At 36.1% G+C, this 16,380-nt stretch overlaps 3 protein-coding genes across 4 annotated transcripts; all 3 read left to right on the top strand.

Moving 5' to 3' along the window:
- The first annotated feature begins 2,323 nt into the window (after positions 1 to 2,323).
- On the top strand, positions 2,324 to 6,282 carry LOC125139448 (adhesion G protein-coupled receptor E4-like). The gene is made up of 4 exons (XM_047803630.1): positions 2,324 to 3,172; positions 4,572 to 4,744; positions 4,844 to 4,996; positions 5,942 to 6,282. The coding sequence occupies exons 2-4, from the start codon at positions 4,580 to 4,582 to the stop codon at positions 6,107 to 6,109; spliced, it is 486 nt and encodes a 161-aa protein (XP_047659586.1). The 5' UTR covers positions 2,324 to 3,172; positions 4,572 to 4,579; the 3' UTR covers positions 6,110 to 6,282.
- A 152-nt stretch (positions 6,283 to 6,434) lies between these two features.
- Positions 6,435 to 8,827, top strand: LOC113636406 (adhesion G protein-coupled receptor E3-like). 2 transcript variants are annotated; one of them, XM_047803628.1, is made up of 4 exons: positions 6,435 to 6,531; positions 6,783 to 6,964; positions 7,912 to 8,070; positions 8,466 to 8,827. In XM_047803628.1, exons 1-4 carry the CDS (start codon positions 6,492 to 6,494, stop codon positions 8,616 to 8,618), a joined length of 534 nt encoding a protein of 177 aa, XP_047659584.1. In that variant the 5' UTR covers positions 6,435 to 6,491; the 3' UTR covers positions 8,619 to 8,827. The 2 variants fall into 2 exon arrangements, with proteins under 2 accessions (XP_047659584.1, XP_047659585.1); XM_047803629.1 differs by lacking the exon at positions 8,466 to 8,827 and having other exon boundaries at positions 7,912 to 8,344.
- A 731-nt stretch (positions 8,828 to 9,558) lies between these two features.
- On the top strand, positions 9,559 to 14,730 carry LOC113636371 (adhesion G protein-coupled receptor E1-like). The gene is made up of 7 exons (XM_027136451.2): positions 9,559 to 9,728; positions 9,813 to 9,971; positions 11,615 to 11,815; positions 12,729 to 12,961; positions 13,189 to 13,255; positions 13,352 to 13,624; positions 13,768 to 14,730. The coding sequence occupies exons 1-7, from the start codon at positions 9,639 to 9,641 to the stop codon at positions 13,873 to 13,875; spliced, it is 1,131 nt and encodes a 376-aa protein (XP_026992252.2). The 5' UTR covers positions 9,559 to 9,638; the 3' UTR covers positions 13,876 to 14,730.
- Positions 14,731 to 16,380: the final 1,650 nt, after the last annotated feature.

Genomic DNA, 16,380 nt, shown 5'->3' with positions numbered 1-16,380 from the left:
TACTATTTCTGTTATTGTTCCAACTGGAGCGTAACATGCAAAACCTTTTACAATATATTTGCAGCACTAACAATGCGTGTCACACTTTATGCACCGAATGCAAATGATTCTGATTTGATGATATGGGAACAAACATGTATTTACCATCCAGTTTAATTTTAATGACAGAACTCGCTCTATAGGACGAACAAGGACACTTCAACTAAACCCAAATATGACTCTCTTACTGAAAAGTGAGTAAATAACTAACAAACAGAAGTGTGTGTGTGTGTGTGTGTGTGTGTGTGTGTGTGTGTGTGTGTGTGTGTGTGTGTGTGTGTGCGTGTGTTAGCAATGGGAGTTATATATCTTAACCATTCAGGACATTTCATAAGAAAATCTGTTTGATGAGTTTTTTGTTTTTCACCTGTAGACAAAAATGTATAGTACAAAAAGTGTGTTTTTAGTTTAGTGAAGGAAATATGATGATGATGATGATGATGATGATGATGATGATGATGATGATGATGATGAGGAGGAGGAGGAAGATTATGATGATGACAATGAGATGACAATTATTATTATTATTATTATTATTATTATTATTAGCGCTGGCTGGTTGGCAAAGGAACTGTTTCTATTCAGGTTTCTGAGTCTTATAGTTGTTGAACGATGGTGTTGTAGTTGTAGTGGTGTTGAGTGCAGGGGACATACAGTGTAGTGTAACACAGACACAGTATTCAGTTTAATTTTAGTGATTAATCTATTAAACAGTGGCACTAATAAAATCCAGAGTTTAAGAGTGTTAGAGATCTTTTCCTCATTTGATTGAAAGAAGGTTTGAAATGTTTCATTGAATTCCTCCTTGTTTTTTCCCCTAATGACTGGAACGATATCTCCATTGGATTGTGGACTTATTTAATATAAATCAATCTAATCTTCTAAAACAATTAAAGAGAATCGTCTGTGTTATAGAAAATATTTTAAACTTGTCAGTAAATTAGTTCTTTTTGGTGAATTGATGAAATCCCTATGATTCTTCTCTCCACAGTTGTCATTGCGCTGATCCTGAACTCATTTATTACTGTTGCTAATTCACAATTCAGTAAGCAACAGCACCAACACAACTGTGTAATAAGTCAAACAATAAACTGATGGTTTCCATTGTTTGTTTTTTTTTGTTTTTTTTTCCATATGTTAAATATTATTGCATAGTGGAATCATTTTACAGTAAACTGGACTGAAGGTTGTTATTATTAGATGCCTACAGGATTCAGGAGAGCATTAGATGGAGTTCTGTGGTTTCCCTGCTTCATGTGGTGTATACCTGTGATAGTCTGACTGTTAGAAGGACTTTGGAGAATGTTTGCAGGATTATAATTCTGTAAAAATGTTTTTTTTTCCTTCCTTTCTATCACAGAGCCATTTCCTGAAACATGTCCGGTATGTGTGAATGGGTCATGAAGATACACTGACTGTGGTGTTTAGTTTAATTAACCGAGTCTTTGAGATTGTGTTTTATTTTAGCATTAATTAATTTTAGCATTAAACAAAGCAATAAGAAGAATGTATAATATTTACACGGGTCACTAAAATGAGTTTCCACTTTTTGCATAATTAATGTATTCTTATTTTGTTATATTTAGGATGATGCAATGGATGCATTCAGAAAACTGACTATTCAGTACATCACACCTATAGAATTTGAATCTGTGAGACATTTCCTAAGTGCAACTCTAAATGCTTTGATGAACAGGATTGTCGTTGTATTTGTATGGAATTAATGTGTAATTAATCTCTTTACATTTTGAGTAGGATGTGGAAAACTATTTAAAGCAGATCATGAATCTTACGGCTTGTATGAAACAAAATGCTCCCGACCCAAATGATCTAGCACTGTTTGGAATGGAAATATTGAACAAAAACGAGGAATTGGTGTCTATGCTGATGGAGAATTCCCTTCAGAACTTCACGACCATCAGATTATCTGTCCAAAATATAGGTACACAATAAAAATAAGGTATTCAGAACACCACAAAGGCATTTCAGTTGTCAATTCACAAAAAAAATAAAAAATGACGGTTGGAAGGCGCCACCGAAGGTGGGGATTGAACCCAGAACTTCCACAGAATTCAACCACCCACAATGCTGTAAATCAGACCCAAGTGCAGGGTAAAAGAGTACGTACCTGCTTTTATTAACAACATGATGTAACTTAGACATGACATGAAACAGACAAAACATGTGTAATAATACAACACAACATGAATAACAGTAACAAAGTGCATAAAAACCAAACCAGAAAATGAACATACACTGGACAAAGACAGGCACAAAAGGACAGGTATAAATAGGACAACACATTAGGACTAATGGGAAACAGATGACAAGGTGGGAAACAGAACAACAGGAGGGACATGACACAACACGTGGGTAAACACATAACCTCATAACCTCATTACGTATAAACAAGCTGTAGCAAAACACTTGTTAGCACCCTCTCTGGTGGTCTGCCAGGGAAATGTCCCAGTAGTTCCTGACAACCCCATACTGTGTACACACTGTGCAGAGGTTCAACTCAAATCTCTGAATACTGAAAAAACCTGGTGCATTTCCCATCATGTACCAATATACAGTACAATGCCATCTAGATGATCTTCATTGAAGCCACATCACCTAGATGAGGATCATTCCTTTACATTTCTGCATGTGTATTGCATATTAAGGACTATTTTAGCATATGGCCAAATCAACCAATCAGCAAGATCTGATTTTTGTGCTCTCATTAATTCACTGTGCCCTTTTTAGTTGTTTTTTATTTTACCTAACCGTATATTATAGTTCCAGGTTGCTTTAAGTGTTTCTCCATTACATTAATGATTTCATTATTTGTATTATATTGGCCATAAATCATATTCTGTGGTGTTTTGTGTGTCTGTACAATGACATAAATATGTTTATTAGGCTGAACTAAATACCAAAATAAATGCACAAGATTAGGGGAGGAAGTGAATATTTATTTTTTATCAATATAGGTTTTAAAGACAGCTGACCCAGATCTATATCTATATCTCTCTAGAGGTTCAAGTACTCAGACTCAGGCGTAACGTCAACAGCAACAACATCTTGCAACTCAACACAAACACTGCATCTGTGCTTATTGATCTCACTGGACTTTCAACATCTAAAGCTGGTACAGTACAGTTGCTTTTTTCTCTTCTAAAGTTGCATTCAACTAAAGATAAATTCAACTCAGATTTTTGTAGTTTTGTAGTTCAAAGTTTGAAAAAACTTTAGTTTAGGATACAACCTGATTTAAGTCACATGTAAAAGCCCCACATGGGGTCAACCCCAATCACAAAGGTACTGCAGGGTAGGAGCCAGAGCCAAACATCATGAGGTTGTGGTTGAAGCACCATATTCAATTCAGACTCATGACAAACACGGACCATTTTTCCAGATGGAATATTAAACCGATTGTCTTGCGTCCGACTGGTAGAACTTGTAGTGACTGGATATTAACGGTCATTCTCCATGGGCAGCTTAAATGATCTTGAAGGATTTGTCTGCAGAACCAAGAGCAAACAAATCCAAACCAGCTGTAGTGTGGGCAAAGACTCTTCTTCTGGTTGCCAGTGTTCCGGCACCTTATTTGCACCTCCATTAGCCTTGATTGTTGCATAGCCATTCATAGAAGTATTGTTGTTTTCTTTGACTTCTTTGTCTTCTTAATAACGATCATCTAAAAGGATCTGACGGTTACATGCTCTGGAAATATGCTTGCATTGTATGTACTGGTGCTTACTGTACATGGACTCAGCAAAGCTGGCACACACGGTTCCATAGCTTCTTCAGTCTCATGATTAAGGCAGTTCCGAAGGACCTGTTTCAAAGTATCTTCATAAATCTACGCTGATTACAGTGTCGTTAACGTTTGTCTTTGGAAAATTGGACATTAAAAATGGACCTTTGGACATTAAAAATGGAAAGGAGGAATATACAGTATGAGAATTTCAGCTTCTCATATATTTCCACCAACATTTGCACTCCATCAGGAGCATGTTTTAATATCCGGATATGATTAGTGTATCAGTAACAGACAGTTAACTGACATTTGGACATTCCTGGAATCACACATTGCTTCTCCTGGTTTCCTCCCACTATTCACAAACAGGGCTCACACTGCATAAAAAATATATCCAGAATCTGCAAAATAGAAATAATATTGTCATTGTATGATATACATTTCCATTTTTCTGCAATCTCAATACTGCCATTACTACTACTACTACTACTACTACTACTACTACTACTACTACTACTACTACTACTACTAATAATAATAATAATAATAATAATAATAATAATAATAATAATAATAATAATAATAAAATGGCAGTATCCAAGTATCTATTCAGCAAAATGAAAAATGTCACTCAAAAGTTGTAATATAGTTCTTATTTTTTTCTAACCCAGCATATGGTTGCTTTAGATCTCTGATGATAATTAAACCATATATTATGGTATATTTTGTCATGAAATGTCATAGCTTACTGTAGAATTTAAGACAATCTATGTTTTTCAAATTTCAGCATCCTTCATGAGCTACACCAACATGTCAGACATCCTTCAACAGAGCTTTTTCAACACACTGAACAGAGCAACTACAACCACAGTGATATCCAATGTGGTGTCAGCAATACTTCAACAAACCACCAACACATACCTCACCAAGCCAGTCATCTTCACCCTCGAACACATCATGGTTACTACATCATGAAAAATCCCTTTGAACAAACAATAATAAATATTTGCTTTAAACTGTCGTTTTTAACAATATCTTTTTTTCCCCTCATTTGGTTAGGATTTAGACCCTCAGGCCATCCTTTCTTGTATGAACTGGAAGACAAACACATGGGATATGTGTTCGATCATACAAACGAACAACACTCACACCGTGTGCTCGTGTCAAAGTGTGACGACTTTAGCTGTCATCAGTCAGACTGACCCATGCAAGGTAAGAGCTGTGTGTGTATATAGTGAAAGTGACATACAGCTAAGTATGGTGACCCATACTCGGAATTCGTTCTTTGCATTTAACACATCCAAAGTGCACACACAGCAGTGAACACCTCAGGACACCTGAGTCGTGGTATTGCCGGCCCGAGACTCGAACCCACAACCTTACGGTTAGGAGTCAAACTCTCTAACCATTAGGCCATGATTTCCAATATATATATGGCATATATCTATGGGTAAGTAGAATATACTGTACACTTAATGGCTGGCTCATTTTGGCTTTACAGCTTCAGGGTCAGCAGATTAACCCATAGTCCCGGTTGCTGTATTGGATGCATCTATGTGTAGATGTGTTTATTTTTACTTTATTTCAAATAGTTTTTTTTTATTTTTATAAATAATCACTACTATGACTAGTAAATTGGTGTAGTATTCTACTATCAAGTCGTGGCCTAATGGTTAGAGAGTTTGACTCCTAACCGTAAGGTTGTGGGTTCGAGTCTCAGGCCGGCAATACCATGACTGAGGTGCTCTTGAGCAAGGCACCGAACCCCCCAACTGCTCCCCGGGCGCCACAGCATAAATTGCTGCCCACTGCTCCGGGTGTGTGTTCACTGCTGTGTGTGTGTTCACTGCTGTGTGTGTGTTCACTTTGGATGGGTTAAATGCAGAGAACGAATTCTGAGTATGGGTCACCGTACTTAGCCGTATGTCACATCACTTTCACTTTTTTCACTTATTATAGTGTTCTGGCTATGACATATTATATCAAATGATAACATGCCAATACATGGACACTTTACTAGCAAATAACTTCTGGGGTAAAGTACTAAGAATTATTTAATGCTTCATTGTTGTAAAGCTACATTAAAATATGTTAAACATTCAGAAAACCTTTACATTTTATATTTAATTACTACACAATAACACTTTTTCTCTTTAGTCTAATTTGACAGTACAGTGTGCAATGGAGTTCCTGCAGCAAATTAAGTATAACATTCCTCAAGACTTATCACAGGAGGTGAGACGAGTTTGGTGCAGTAAGTTTCATATTGTAAACAAAAATGTATTTATGGACAGTGTGCTCATCTTATGCATCTCATGCACATGAGAGTCTTTCTGTTTGTCTGCTAGAATGTACAAAAGTATTTGACCATAATAATGAATCTTACTTCTAATGAGATGAAAACCAACAATTCCTACGGGAATATTTTAATGGACGTTACTCAGAAATTGGCGTCAGCCTTGGTGAAAAAAAACAAAACCATCAGCATCTCTCTCCACACTTTAGGTATAAAAACCAGTTTGTACATTTTCGAACACTACACCTATATCCTACAGTGTACACTTACGGTACATGAAACTTAATTTTGATTTCTATCATTTCTGAACATTGCTCTATGTTGACATCTATCTTTCCAGAGCTTCAGGTTATCGCAGTTGAACCGGAAAACTTCTCGACAAACCTCCGTCTCAATACAAGTCATGCCTCTATGGATATCAATCTAATTGCAAATTTTAATAAAGACAAAGGTATCGTAATGAACTTTAAATGCTTAATATCATATGCATATCTCTGATTCTCCAGATCTGTCAGTTGATTCCTGTCAGTTGATTTTTTTTTTTTTTTTGTTTCTGTGTTTGTTTATTTGTTTTTTTTTTTTTTTATCTCACTAAAATATTTATTTCAAGAAGGTTTCAGCAAGCAGATTTATAAAAAGTGACTATAAAAATTGTAATGCCGTTCTAATATAATCCAAACTTCAGTGTCATTGTACCTACAGGACAAGTTGCTGTGGCCTTCATGAGCTACACTGGCATGGCAAACTTATTAGAACATACCTTCACCAAAACATTTACAGACACAAAGAAAACCATTATATCCATGGTGGTGTCAGCAACACTTCCCAAATCCAATGACACCAACACACCTGAACCTGTCAACTTCACCCTGAAGCACATCAGAGTCAGTTATTTGTACTTTAAAAGTGTTGTTATTTTGTTGTATGTTTAAAATATATTTTAAATAATGGCTATATATATATGTATATATATTTGAATATATTTTACATAATGCCCTAACCAGGTGGCACAGCACACACTGGTGGTGTCTCTCAGGGGCTTTTTCCACCTGGTCATTTCATGCGTTTTCTGTGATCCGATAGCTAACCGATGGTAAAAAGACCAGGTCTAAATGCCCTCCGAAACGTTTTCGAGACTGATATAAATCTGATGGCTCAAACCCCTTCAGGAGGTGGTCTGGGACGCATTTCAGATGAAACTGGACAGGTGTAAATGAATGTGGTTGTTCGAGCCACATACGTCAGTGCTATACTCCTCCCAAACGGAACTACGTCACTCGCAGGTGACTCGCGAGTTGTGTATCGGGCCAGAAACAAATAACATGGACGAAACGCAGGGTTGTTTTTTGTAGCATAACCATTGTAACAAGTTTTTTCGTCTTCTTTTTGATTGCATTCTGAAAACGGCATACACCGAAGCGTGTTCCATTTCAATAGAAAGATCGGATCGATATCCGATTCGCCAAGATGCATTTATGTGGCCTAATGTACAGTAAACGGAACAGTTTTAACAAATCAGATAGCTATCAGATCAGAGACGACACATGAAGTGACCAGGTGTAAAAAGGCCCACAGATTCCTGTCCCATGCTTCAAACCCAAACTGTGCAGTATTTCATACCTTCTCTCCTTCCAGATTTGTTTCCTCCCACTGTTCAAAATCTTGGGGGAGTTGGATTAGCTATTATATAATAAGCAGGGTGTATTTCTGCTTGGCACCGTGTGTTCCCTGGATCACAACCTGACTATTATAAAGTGCTAGATTAAAAGATTAACAAATGAATGAATAACTTTTGCCATGGTTTATTTTTTCTTCTTTGACTGTTGCAAAGGAGGTGGCACCTGACCATATTCTCTCCTGTGTATACTGGGAGGAAAACAGATGGGTTTCAGAAGGCTGTAGTATCACAGAGACCAATAGCAGTCACACTGTGTGCAGATGTAATCGCTTAGGGACCTTTGCTATCATCGTGCAGTCTGATCCATGCGAGGTAAGACAACTGTCTCCGAACATTGCAATAGTACATGAACAGGATAGAAATATTAGCAGCAGTATGAGGAACATTGAAGAGATCAGATGAGCTGTATTTGCAACCTTGAACCTGTTACTACCTACAGCATTATTTAGGCATACAGTAGAGTTCAGTGTGTAATGTGCTGTATGTGATTGTTTGTATGTGTTGGAGCATGGGGCTTTTAATAGGTGCATTTTAGTCTCCAGAGAGAACTTTATTAACATGAGAAGGAGTGAGGATTGAGGATGGAAGAGTGCTGTGTGGATGACAAACACTTGTTTCTGAATTCTTATTGTAAAGAACTTTCAGGATTTAATATTGCAAGCTCTTTCTAGATTCTAATAGCATTAGAAAAAAACTTTTTTATCTAGAATTATTTGTCAAGATCATGCACACTGGGGTTCCTGCATCAAATTCCTTTTGAAATTCATCCAGAATTACCACAAGAGGTAAGAGATGTTTGCTGTTATTTCCTTGATTATAAATATCGGGCCCTTTTTGGAGCACATGGTAATTTAATTTAGATATGGATTCATGGATGTCTCTCCACCCGTCGGACAGATGGTGAAAAAATATTTGAACGTCGTAATGAATCTCACGACTCGTATGACAGACAGTGATTTTGATCAATTTTTTTTTGCATCCTATGGAGATGCTGTATTGAATGTAACTGAGCAACTGGTGTCTACACTGGTGAGAAAAACAAATCCTTCCATCAGCTTGTCTCTCCAAGATTTAGGTACAAAAGCTCTTTTTTAACAAAGTTTTTTTCATAATATAAACTACCAGACAATTTATTTTATTTGATAGATTTTTAAATTTATTTATTTATTTATTTATTTATTTATTTATTTATTTATTTATTTATTTATTTATTTATTTTGCTTTGAATATATTCCCATTTGATGACAGCTAAATCTACCCCGACTTTCTATCCTTCTAGACGTTACCATCGTGGTTGCAACTAATATTTCCTCAAGTGAAATTCTTCAACTCTGTACACCATATGCTTCTGTGGATATCAATTTTGCTGAAATTTCAACAAACAACAATGGTGTGGTATTATCTTTCATTTTATAATTAACTAATTAATATTTGAATATAATCATAATTAAAATGAATTTAGTTTCACTTTCACTTTTTTAAATGTCTGGTTTTATGAACCTGAATCTCTTTTTTTGCAAAGCAAAAGCATTATTTCTCAGATCAGTAGCTGATACAATCAAAGGGTAAGGGCAAATAACAGCAAGGAGTAAGGGGTAAAACTGTAACAGTCTTTTGTTTTCTGTACAAAAAAATAAAGAAAGAAAATAAGTGAAGGCATCGATTTAAAAGATTGTACAGAGGATTTCGATGTTATTAAGAATTATGTAATAAATGTGATCCTTTAATATTAATTTCTGTATTTATCTTCATTTTTTTATTTTAACTTCAACATTATTATAACTTTAGGATCAGCTGCTGTGTCCCTCATAACTTACACCAATTGGGAAAAAACCCTGAGACCTACTTTCTTTAAGACAATTATAAAAACAAATAAGACCATGATGTCCACTGTGGTGTCTGCTTCTCTTCCCCAAACTAACAACACAACCCTCACCAACCCACTCAAAATCACCTTCAATCATTTTTACGTAAGTTATTTGTCTTGATCCATTGTCTCATGAGTTTTATAATGATCATTTTTAGTATGTTTAACCTTTTTACCCACTGGCTAGGAGTTCCAGCCTAAAGACATTCTCTCCTGTGTGTACTGGAAGAAGGACACATGGCTTAATGATGGTTGTAGCATCATAAAGTTTAACATCACTCACACAGAGTGCTCATGTGATCACATGGCTACGGTTGCTCTCATCCTGCAGACCGACCCATGCAGTGTAAGAGATCTTTTACACATACACACTAAACCACACATTAACCATGAAAGAAATATCATGTTTTGAAAATGCAGGAAAAAAATATCAGAAAATCAGATCAAATGTATTTTAGGTTACAGCTTTGTATTTTTTACCGTTACATGGAGAAGCTCAAACTTAGTTTCTATAACCAATTCAGTGAGGTTTTTACAACCCATGATATTTTGGTAGATCAGAGATTTTTTTTTAACTCTGAGCTACTATCCACCTCCATACTGGTTAGATCTCCATTTAGTATCTTGATATTCTGTCTGTGGAAACCACAAACAGGAGTAGAGATAAAAGATAAGCACTGAATGGAAAGTGAATGTAGATCAGAAAAAAAATAACCAAGAATAACACTGTTACAGTTAAAAAATCGTTGAGGTATACAACGATTAGTGTCCTATGACTGACTGGCATACAATCCGGGGTGTATTCCCTCATTACAGGCTTCAAAATGAGCCTTAAGGCACATGAGCTACAACAGCAGAAGACAACCATTGGGTCAAATTCGGGCTTAATTTGGAAATATTTCTATTGTTAAAAATTGTGTACCATGTGTTCCAAATTAATGTGTTCCATGTGTTCCTTGGTGGATGTGAGATTTGCAAACTTAAAATCAATAATCCAAAACCTTAGCCACTAGGCTGCAACATCCCCCAGCTTCGTCTCTCACCTCTTGGCTTTACCACCATCATGGTCTCTCTGTATCCTGGCTTCACCAAAGGTAGTTCTTCTTCTTTACCCTCTGGCTTTGAGCACATTGTCATCTCTCTGCCTACTGGCTTCACTGGTGTCTTCTTGTCATGAGGAAGAAGGTGGGATGTGGTAGCCTAGTGGTTAAGGTGTTGGGCTACCAATCAGAATGTTGTGAGTTTGGTTCCTACATCCACCAAGCTGCCACTGCTGGGCCCCTGAGCAAGGCCCTTAACCCTCAATTGCTTAGTTGTATAAAAGTGAGATAAGTGGATAAGTCTGCTAAATGCTGTAAATGTAAAGTGTCTGGATGATTTATTCACATTTACATCATGGATTTCTGGGTGTATGTTCATAACTTGCCTGAAGTAGAGATGGCACAAGGATGCATATGAGAAGTAGTCGAGTCCTTTGGTACTGCCATTCATGTGAATGTTACTTTGACACGTAACACCTACCTAAACATTGCTGCAAACCAAGTTCACTCGTTCATGAAATTGAATTCAGAAATCAATGGGATTTGCAGCATAAGTTCAGAGGTCTTTTGGAGTCTCTCTCTCTCTCTCTCTCTCTCTCTCTCTCTCTCTCTCTCTCTATATATATATATATATATATATATATATATATATATATATATATATATATATATATATATATATATATATAAAACTAACAGTATATATAAAATAAAATAAAGTCAGAATAAATTTAAATATTAAGTTTGCATTTTAAACATCTTAACATTTTAAGCACAAAATCAAAGACATTACATGTAAATTTATAGTGGATATATGCACCATTGTTCAAATACTATATAATACGTGTGTGTGTGTGTGTGTGTGTGTGTGTGTGTGTGTGTGTGTGTATGTGTGAATAGGCATAGTGTCAACAGTGTGACTGGTGCTAACTGGTCTATTTATTTTCAGAGTGATCGTGTCATAAACACGCTGATTGCAGTGGCTATAATAGTGGGACTCGTATTTCTGAGCTTGTCTATAGTGACATTATCCCTTTATTCCCGGAACCCAGTGACCAATGCAGCCCTGATAAACCTATGCATAAACCTTCTGCTGTTTCACTTTCTCAGTCTGATCAAAACTCTTTTCCTGGCCAACATTCAATCTCTGGTGAGTTTTTTTTTTTTCAGGAGAAAGAAAAACTAAGACTGGAAATTTAAAGTTAAAATATAAGAAGACTTTCCTTGTTTCACAAATGATAAATGTAACTATAAAAGGATAAAACACACAGAGTGGTACATTCTAAAAAAAAAAGACATTTGGGAATAGAGCTGCAATTAACACTTTCACATTCACAATTTCACATGACTGTCATTAATTATTTCTTATAATAGTGCACACACAAAATGTTTTGTTCCTTGCATCCCCTGACCGTTATGATCTCTCTCTCTCTCTCTCTCTCTCTCTCTCTCTCTCTCTCTCTCTCTCTCTCTCTCTCTCTCTCTCTCTCTGTCTTTCTGTGTCTCTCTCTCTCTCTCTCTCTCTCTCTCTCTCTCTCTGTCTCACTCTCTCTCTGTCTGTCTGTCTCTCTCTCTCTCTCTCTCTGTCTGTCTCTCTCTCTCTCTCTGTCCCTCTCTCTGTCTCTCTCTCTCTCTGTCTCTCTCTCTCTCTCTGATTTTAATTTTTACAAAAGTAGGAACAATGTTGATGGTTTTAAATGTGTGTGGTGTTGGGAAAATGCTTTGTGCTCTGTGGAGGAACTGAACTTTTCCCCAGAGTTCAACTAATCACCCATATTTTAAGCAATGTAGAAACCATCTTAACACCTTTATTTATTTATTTATTTATTTATTTATTTATTTATTTATTTATTTATTTATTTATTTATTTATTTATTTATTAAGTCGCCATGAATTTTAATGATAGTGTTGAAAAAGTCAAAAGTCTGTCTCTCTCTCTCTCTCTCTCTCTCTCTCTCTCTCTCTCTCTCTCTCTCTCTCTCACACACACACACTCTCACTCACTCTCTCTCTCTCTCTCTCTCTCTCTCTCTCTCTCTCTCTCTCTCTCTCTCTCTCTCTAGAAACTGCGTGCAGTCCTGGCTGGATTCCATTGGTATTTTTTAATGTCTGTGTTTGTGTGGATGTTCATTGAAGCTGTGCTGCTCTACAACTTTATGAAGAACCTTTCTAATATCACATCAATCTCAGAGCAAGTGTTTAGCTGGAAATGGTTAACTGTGATTGGATATCTTATTCCACTGGGAGTACTGGGCATGTCTGGTGTTCGCTTTCCTAAGGGTTACATCGATGAAGAGTGAGTCTGAATTCAGTTTATCACACAGCTGATGTACAGCACAGTTCAAACCAAGCTTATGATTGGTCAGTAAAAGTTGACTCATTTTCTGGAACAGCAGAAATAATAGCAGAACAACTGCAAATCACAGATTTATAGAAAGGCACTCGTTCTATTTGGTTCACTTGTATTAGTTTTTCTCCATGTAAATGATTTAAATAATAACAAATGTATTGTTCTTTGTCTAGATGCTGGTTTGTGGATGATGAAAAACTGATCTTTATTTTTGCTGCTCCTGTTGTTTTCACTTTTACAGTAAGTCATTTTTATTAGAACTACTATCAAATGTCTGATGTAGATGAGTTGCTATCTTTCTTTACATGTGGCCTCTATTTCCTTTTCCCTGTTCAGTTAAATCTGGTCCCCTGCCTCAGTACTGTTATCATCATGATCTTCACTCTTAAGAAGTTGAAGAATGAAATTTTGCACCTGAGTTCCTCTGCTGAGAAGAACCTGATCATATGCCTGATGCTCAGGAGCCTGACTCAGTTTATCATTCTTGTTTGCTACTTGATATTCCTGTACATTCCCAGCAAGAACGGAGCTTTATATCACGCCTTCCGGTTCCTCAACTCCCAGCAGGGTACCTTCATCTTCCTCATCCACTGTCTCTTCAACCAAGAGGTCAGCCCTCGCCTTAAACCTGTTACTTTACATGACTCTTTATCTAATGTGTGTTTATAGCCTCCAAATTTTTTACATTTGATACCCTACATTGTAGGATGCCACAAATTTAAACACTTTGGTCTCTCTTCATCCATTTCCAGGTCAGGCAGAAGTACAGGAATGTTATGTGTGTTTTGTGCTTCTCCAACAATCCAGTAGAAACCTCTAGGAGTGTCAGGGGACAAGCAGAAGATTTACAGGACAACTAATAAGGGCTGAGTAATAGTGACTCCATTTATTTTCTGTTGCGTCAGCACTCAACAGAGAGCCACTTGTCTGAATGACTCCATGTCTCTTTGCCTGTCTGAACTAAACTAGTACAATGAAATAACATTTATAAGGAGACGAAGCCTTAAAACAGAATGTGACCTGCTGTAGAGTAAAATTTCTTTTTTATGTGTTTTTGTTTATTGGACTATTTTCACTTCTTTAATCCACTTCCAGGTCAGAAAGATGTTAAGAAATTTTCTGTCTTCCTTTTGCTATTCCAACAACCCGGAAACGTGATACGGAATTCCGCGAGTGTCAGTGGACAACCTGAGAAGTCGCAGGAGAACTAAAACTCATAACTAATCTCCAGATTAGACTCATGTTCAACTGTTAAAGAATTAATAAAAATAATAATGATCTACTTACAGAAACTTCAGCATGTGACAGATGACACACAATGTTTAATGTAATTATGTGGACTGTCTGGTGTACGAGACCCTTTGAATGAGATGTTACTATAGAAACCACAACAGATTAACATGAGTGCATTAATATAAAGCTGTAATTTGCAATATTCTACAGCACTGTGGAATATATACATAAAATATAGATTTTAATTCTAATGGCTTTTTCATGTAACGGGATGTTTTACAGATGTTTAAAAAACCTTTGTTTTTTTTTCTTTTCAGTGGTTAAAGGTCTATTGTCCTTAAAGTCTGTCTATCAACCTGATATATTATTAAATATGTAGACATGTATTTATTGTATGAATAACCATAAAAAAAATTATTTAGATTTAAGTTACTTGTTTTGTTTGCCATTTAATGCATGAATGTATCCTGTATTTCATTCCCTATTCCTGTAACACCTTAATAAAATAAAATTATACTTCAGTAATTAGTGTGAAAAACTGTAGAGCTGTCTATCTTCTGATCTATGAACCTCAGAATGAAAGTACACCAGCCCTGTACACATGGAGCTGCTCCATGGAGGGGAACTAGGGTTGGGTAGGGGGCAGTTGTTGACATCTGATCACACAGATAGATCCTGAATTATTTACCCAAAATGTAAATCAACATGCTAAAAGATTCAGTCATTAACCAGATACACATCTAAACCTGTTAACGTTCCATTTTATTGTCACTGTCCAGTCCGATGATTGATCTGATCAGTCGTCCTTACTGGTGCACACATTCCCTCACTCAGAACCTCAAACTTTCAGACTCAGGATGTTTCTACAGTATAGTAATAATAATAATAATTGCCATGATTGTGCATTGCTTATTTCTTGTTTGTTTAATAAGAACACAGATATTTACTTTGTTTATACACCAGCTATTTAAATTCTCTTCCTGTTTAATTCCATCATCGATCAGAACACACGTCATTCAGCAAAATATAGATGCAGATTAGCAGCTCATTTCTGCTGAAAAAAAAAAAAAAAACAAACATTTACATGTCAAAATTGATCAAAATCCCAAGCTAGAGCTTTTTGGATTTTTTTGTAAATACACACATATCCTCACACTGTGGACCATAAAACACGTTTAATCTGTAGAATTATATCTCTGTGAGTTCCCAGGAGTTCATCACTTCTTCCATTATCCATGCCTTTACCATTCCTCTTCTTTGGAACTCAGAGAACTGTATATATGCAAAAGCTGCTTCGCTGCCACTCTGACAATGAAGTATCACATTTTAGATGCCCAATGCAAATGATTTACAGATTTACAGATATGCTGACAAAAATAATGATCCCATTTTATTTGGACCTTCACTCACTCACTCTATTCTGCAGCAATATTCCCCTGGACTACGAGTGAAGATTTAACAAACAAACATTACAGCATGATACTTCTGTGGAGTGGTGAGTATTTTACTGATAGACTGATGGGAGGTTAAGTTTATTTCTTTATCACAGAGCAACTAGAAGGTTAAAAAATGATTTGAAAATTTTAAAGAGTCATCATTGTGTTTTTCCGTCACTAAGTACACACACTTTCTATTATACAGTAACAGGAAGGAAAGAGTTTTTATTTACATACAGATCAGTTCAATGTCAATAGTTTAGATTATTATTATTATTATTATTATTATTATTATTATTATTATTATTATTATTATTACTTTGCTTGGTTCTTCACTGGATTCCTGTAATTTACAGCTTATCTTACTGTCAGCTAGTAGAGACAGCGACAGTTACAGTGGATGATTTTATTTAAAGCAATCAAGAACACAATTTTAATCACAGAATCTAAAGTCACACAGTGGGTCAGGTGAGGTTCAAACAGGTATATGGAGGACAAGATATAATCGTGAACTTGGGTCAAAATCAGAAAGAGCAAACATGAAACAAAGTCTTGTTGTATCAGCTGAGGAACAGAGCTGAATAAATAGCTCAGGTGCTGCGGGTGTCTATAATAATGTGTGCTATTGATAATCAGGTGAACTTACGTGAACCGAATTTAGAATGTACACTTTATGCTGTAAAGGTTTGTGTGTAA

This window comes from Tachysurus fulvidraco, chromosome 18, assembly GCF_022655615.1.
Source record: "Tachysurus fulvidraco isolate hzauxx_2018 chromosome 18, HZAU_PFXX_2.0, whole genome shotgun sequence".
NCBI classification, from domain to species: Eukaryota; Metazoa; Chordata; class Actinopteri; order Siluriformes; family Bagridae; genus Tachysurus; species Tachysurus fulvidraco.
Note: the sequence above shows the minus strand (reverse complement) of the source record. Positions and strands in the feature narration are given on the sequence as shown.

Coding starts and splice junctions, on each gene's coding strand:
- LOC125139448 (XM_047803630.1), top strand. CDS start 4,580: ATGAGCTACACCAACATGTCAGACATCCTTCAACAGAGCTTTTTCAAC. Junction 4,745..4,843: donor TCACCCTCGAACACATCATG/GTTACTACATCA, acceptor TCATTTGGTTAG/GATTTAGACCCTCAGGCCAT. Junction 4,997..5,941: donor GTCAGACTGACCCATGCAAG/GTAAGAGCTGTG, acceptor TTTTCTCTTTAG/TCTAATTTGACAGTACAGTG.
- LOC113636371 (XM_027136451.2), top strand. CDS start 9,639: ATGATGTCCACTGTGGTGTCTGCTTCTCTTCCCCAAACTAACAACACA. Junction 9,729..9,812: donor TCACCTTCAATCATTTTTAC/GTAAGTTATTTG, acceptor CCCACTGGCTAG/GAGTTCCAGCCTAAAGACAT. Junction 13,625..13,767: donor ACTGTCTCTTCAACCAAGAG/GTCAGCCCTCGC, acceptor ATCCATTTCCAG/GTCAGGCAGAAGTACAGGAA.
- LOC113636406 (XM_047803628.1), top strand. CDS start 6,492: ATGGATATCAATCTAATTGCAAATTTTAATAAAGACAAAG. Junction 6,965..7,911: donor TCACCCTGAAGCACATCAGA/GTCAGTTATTTG, acceptor ACTGTTGCAAAG/GAGGTGGCACCTGACCATAT. Junction 8,071..8,465: donor TGCAGTCTGATCCATGCGAG/GTAAGACAACTG, acceptor TTTTTTATCTAG/AATTATTTGTCAAGATCATG.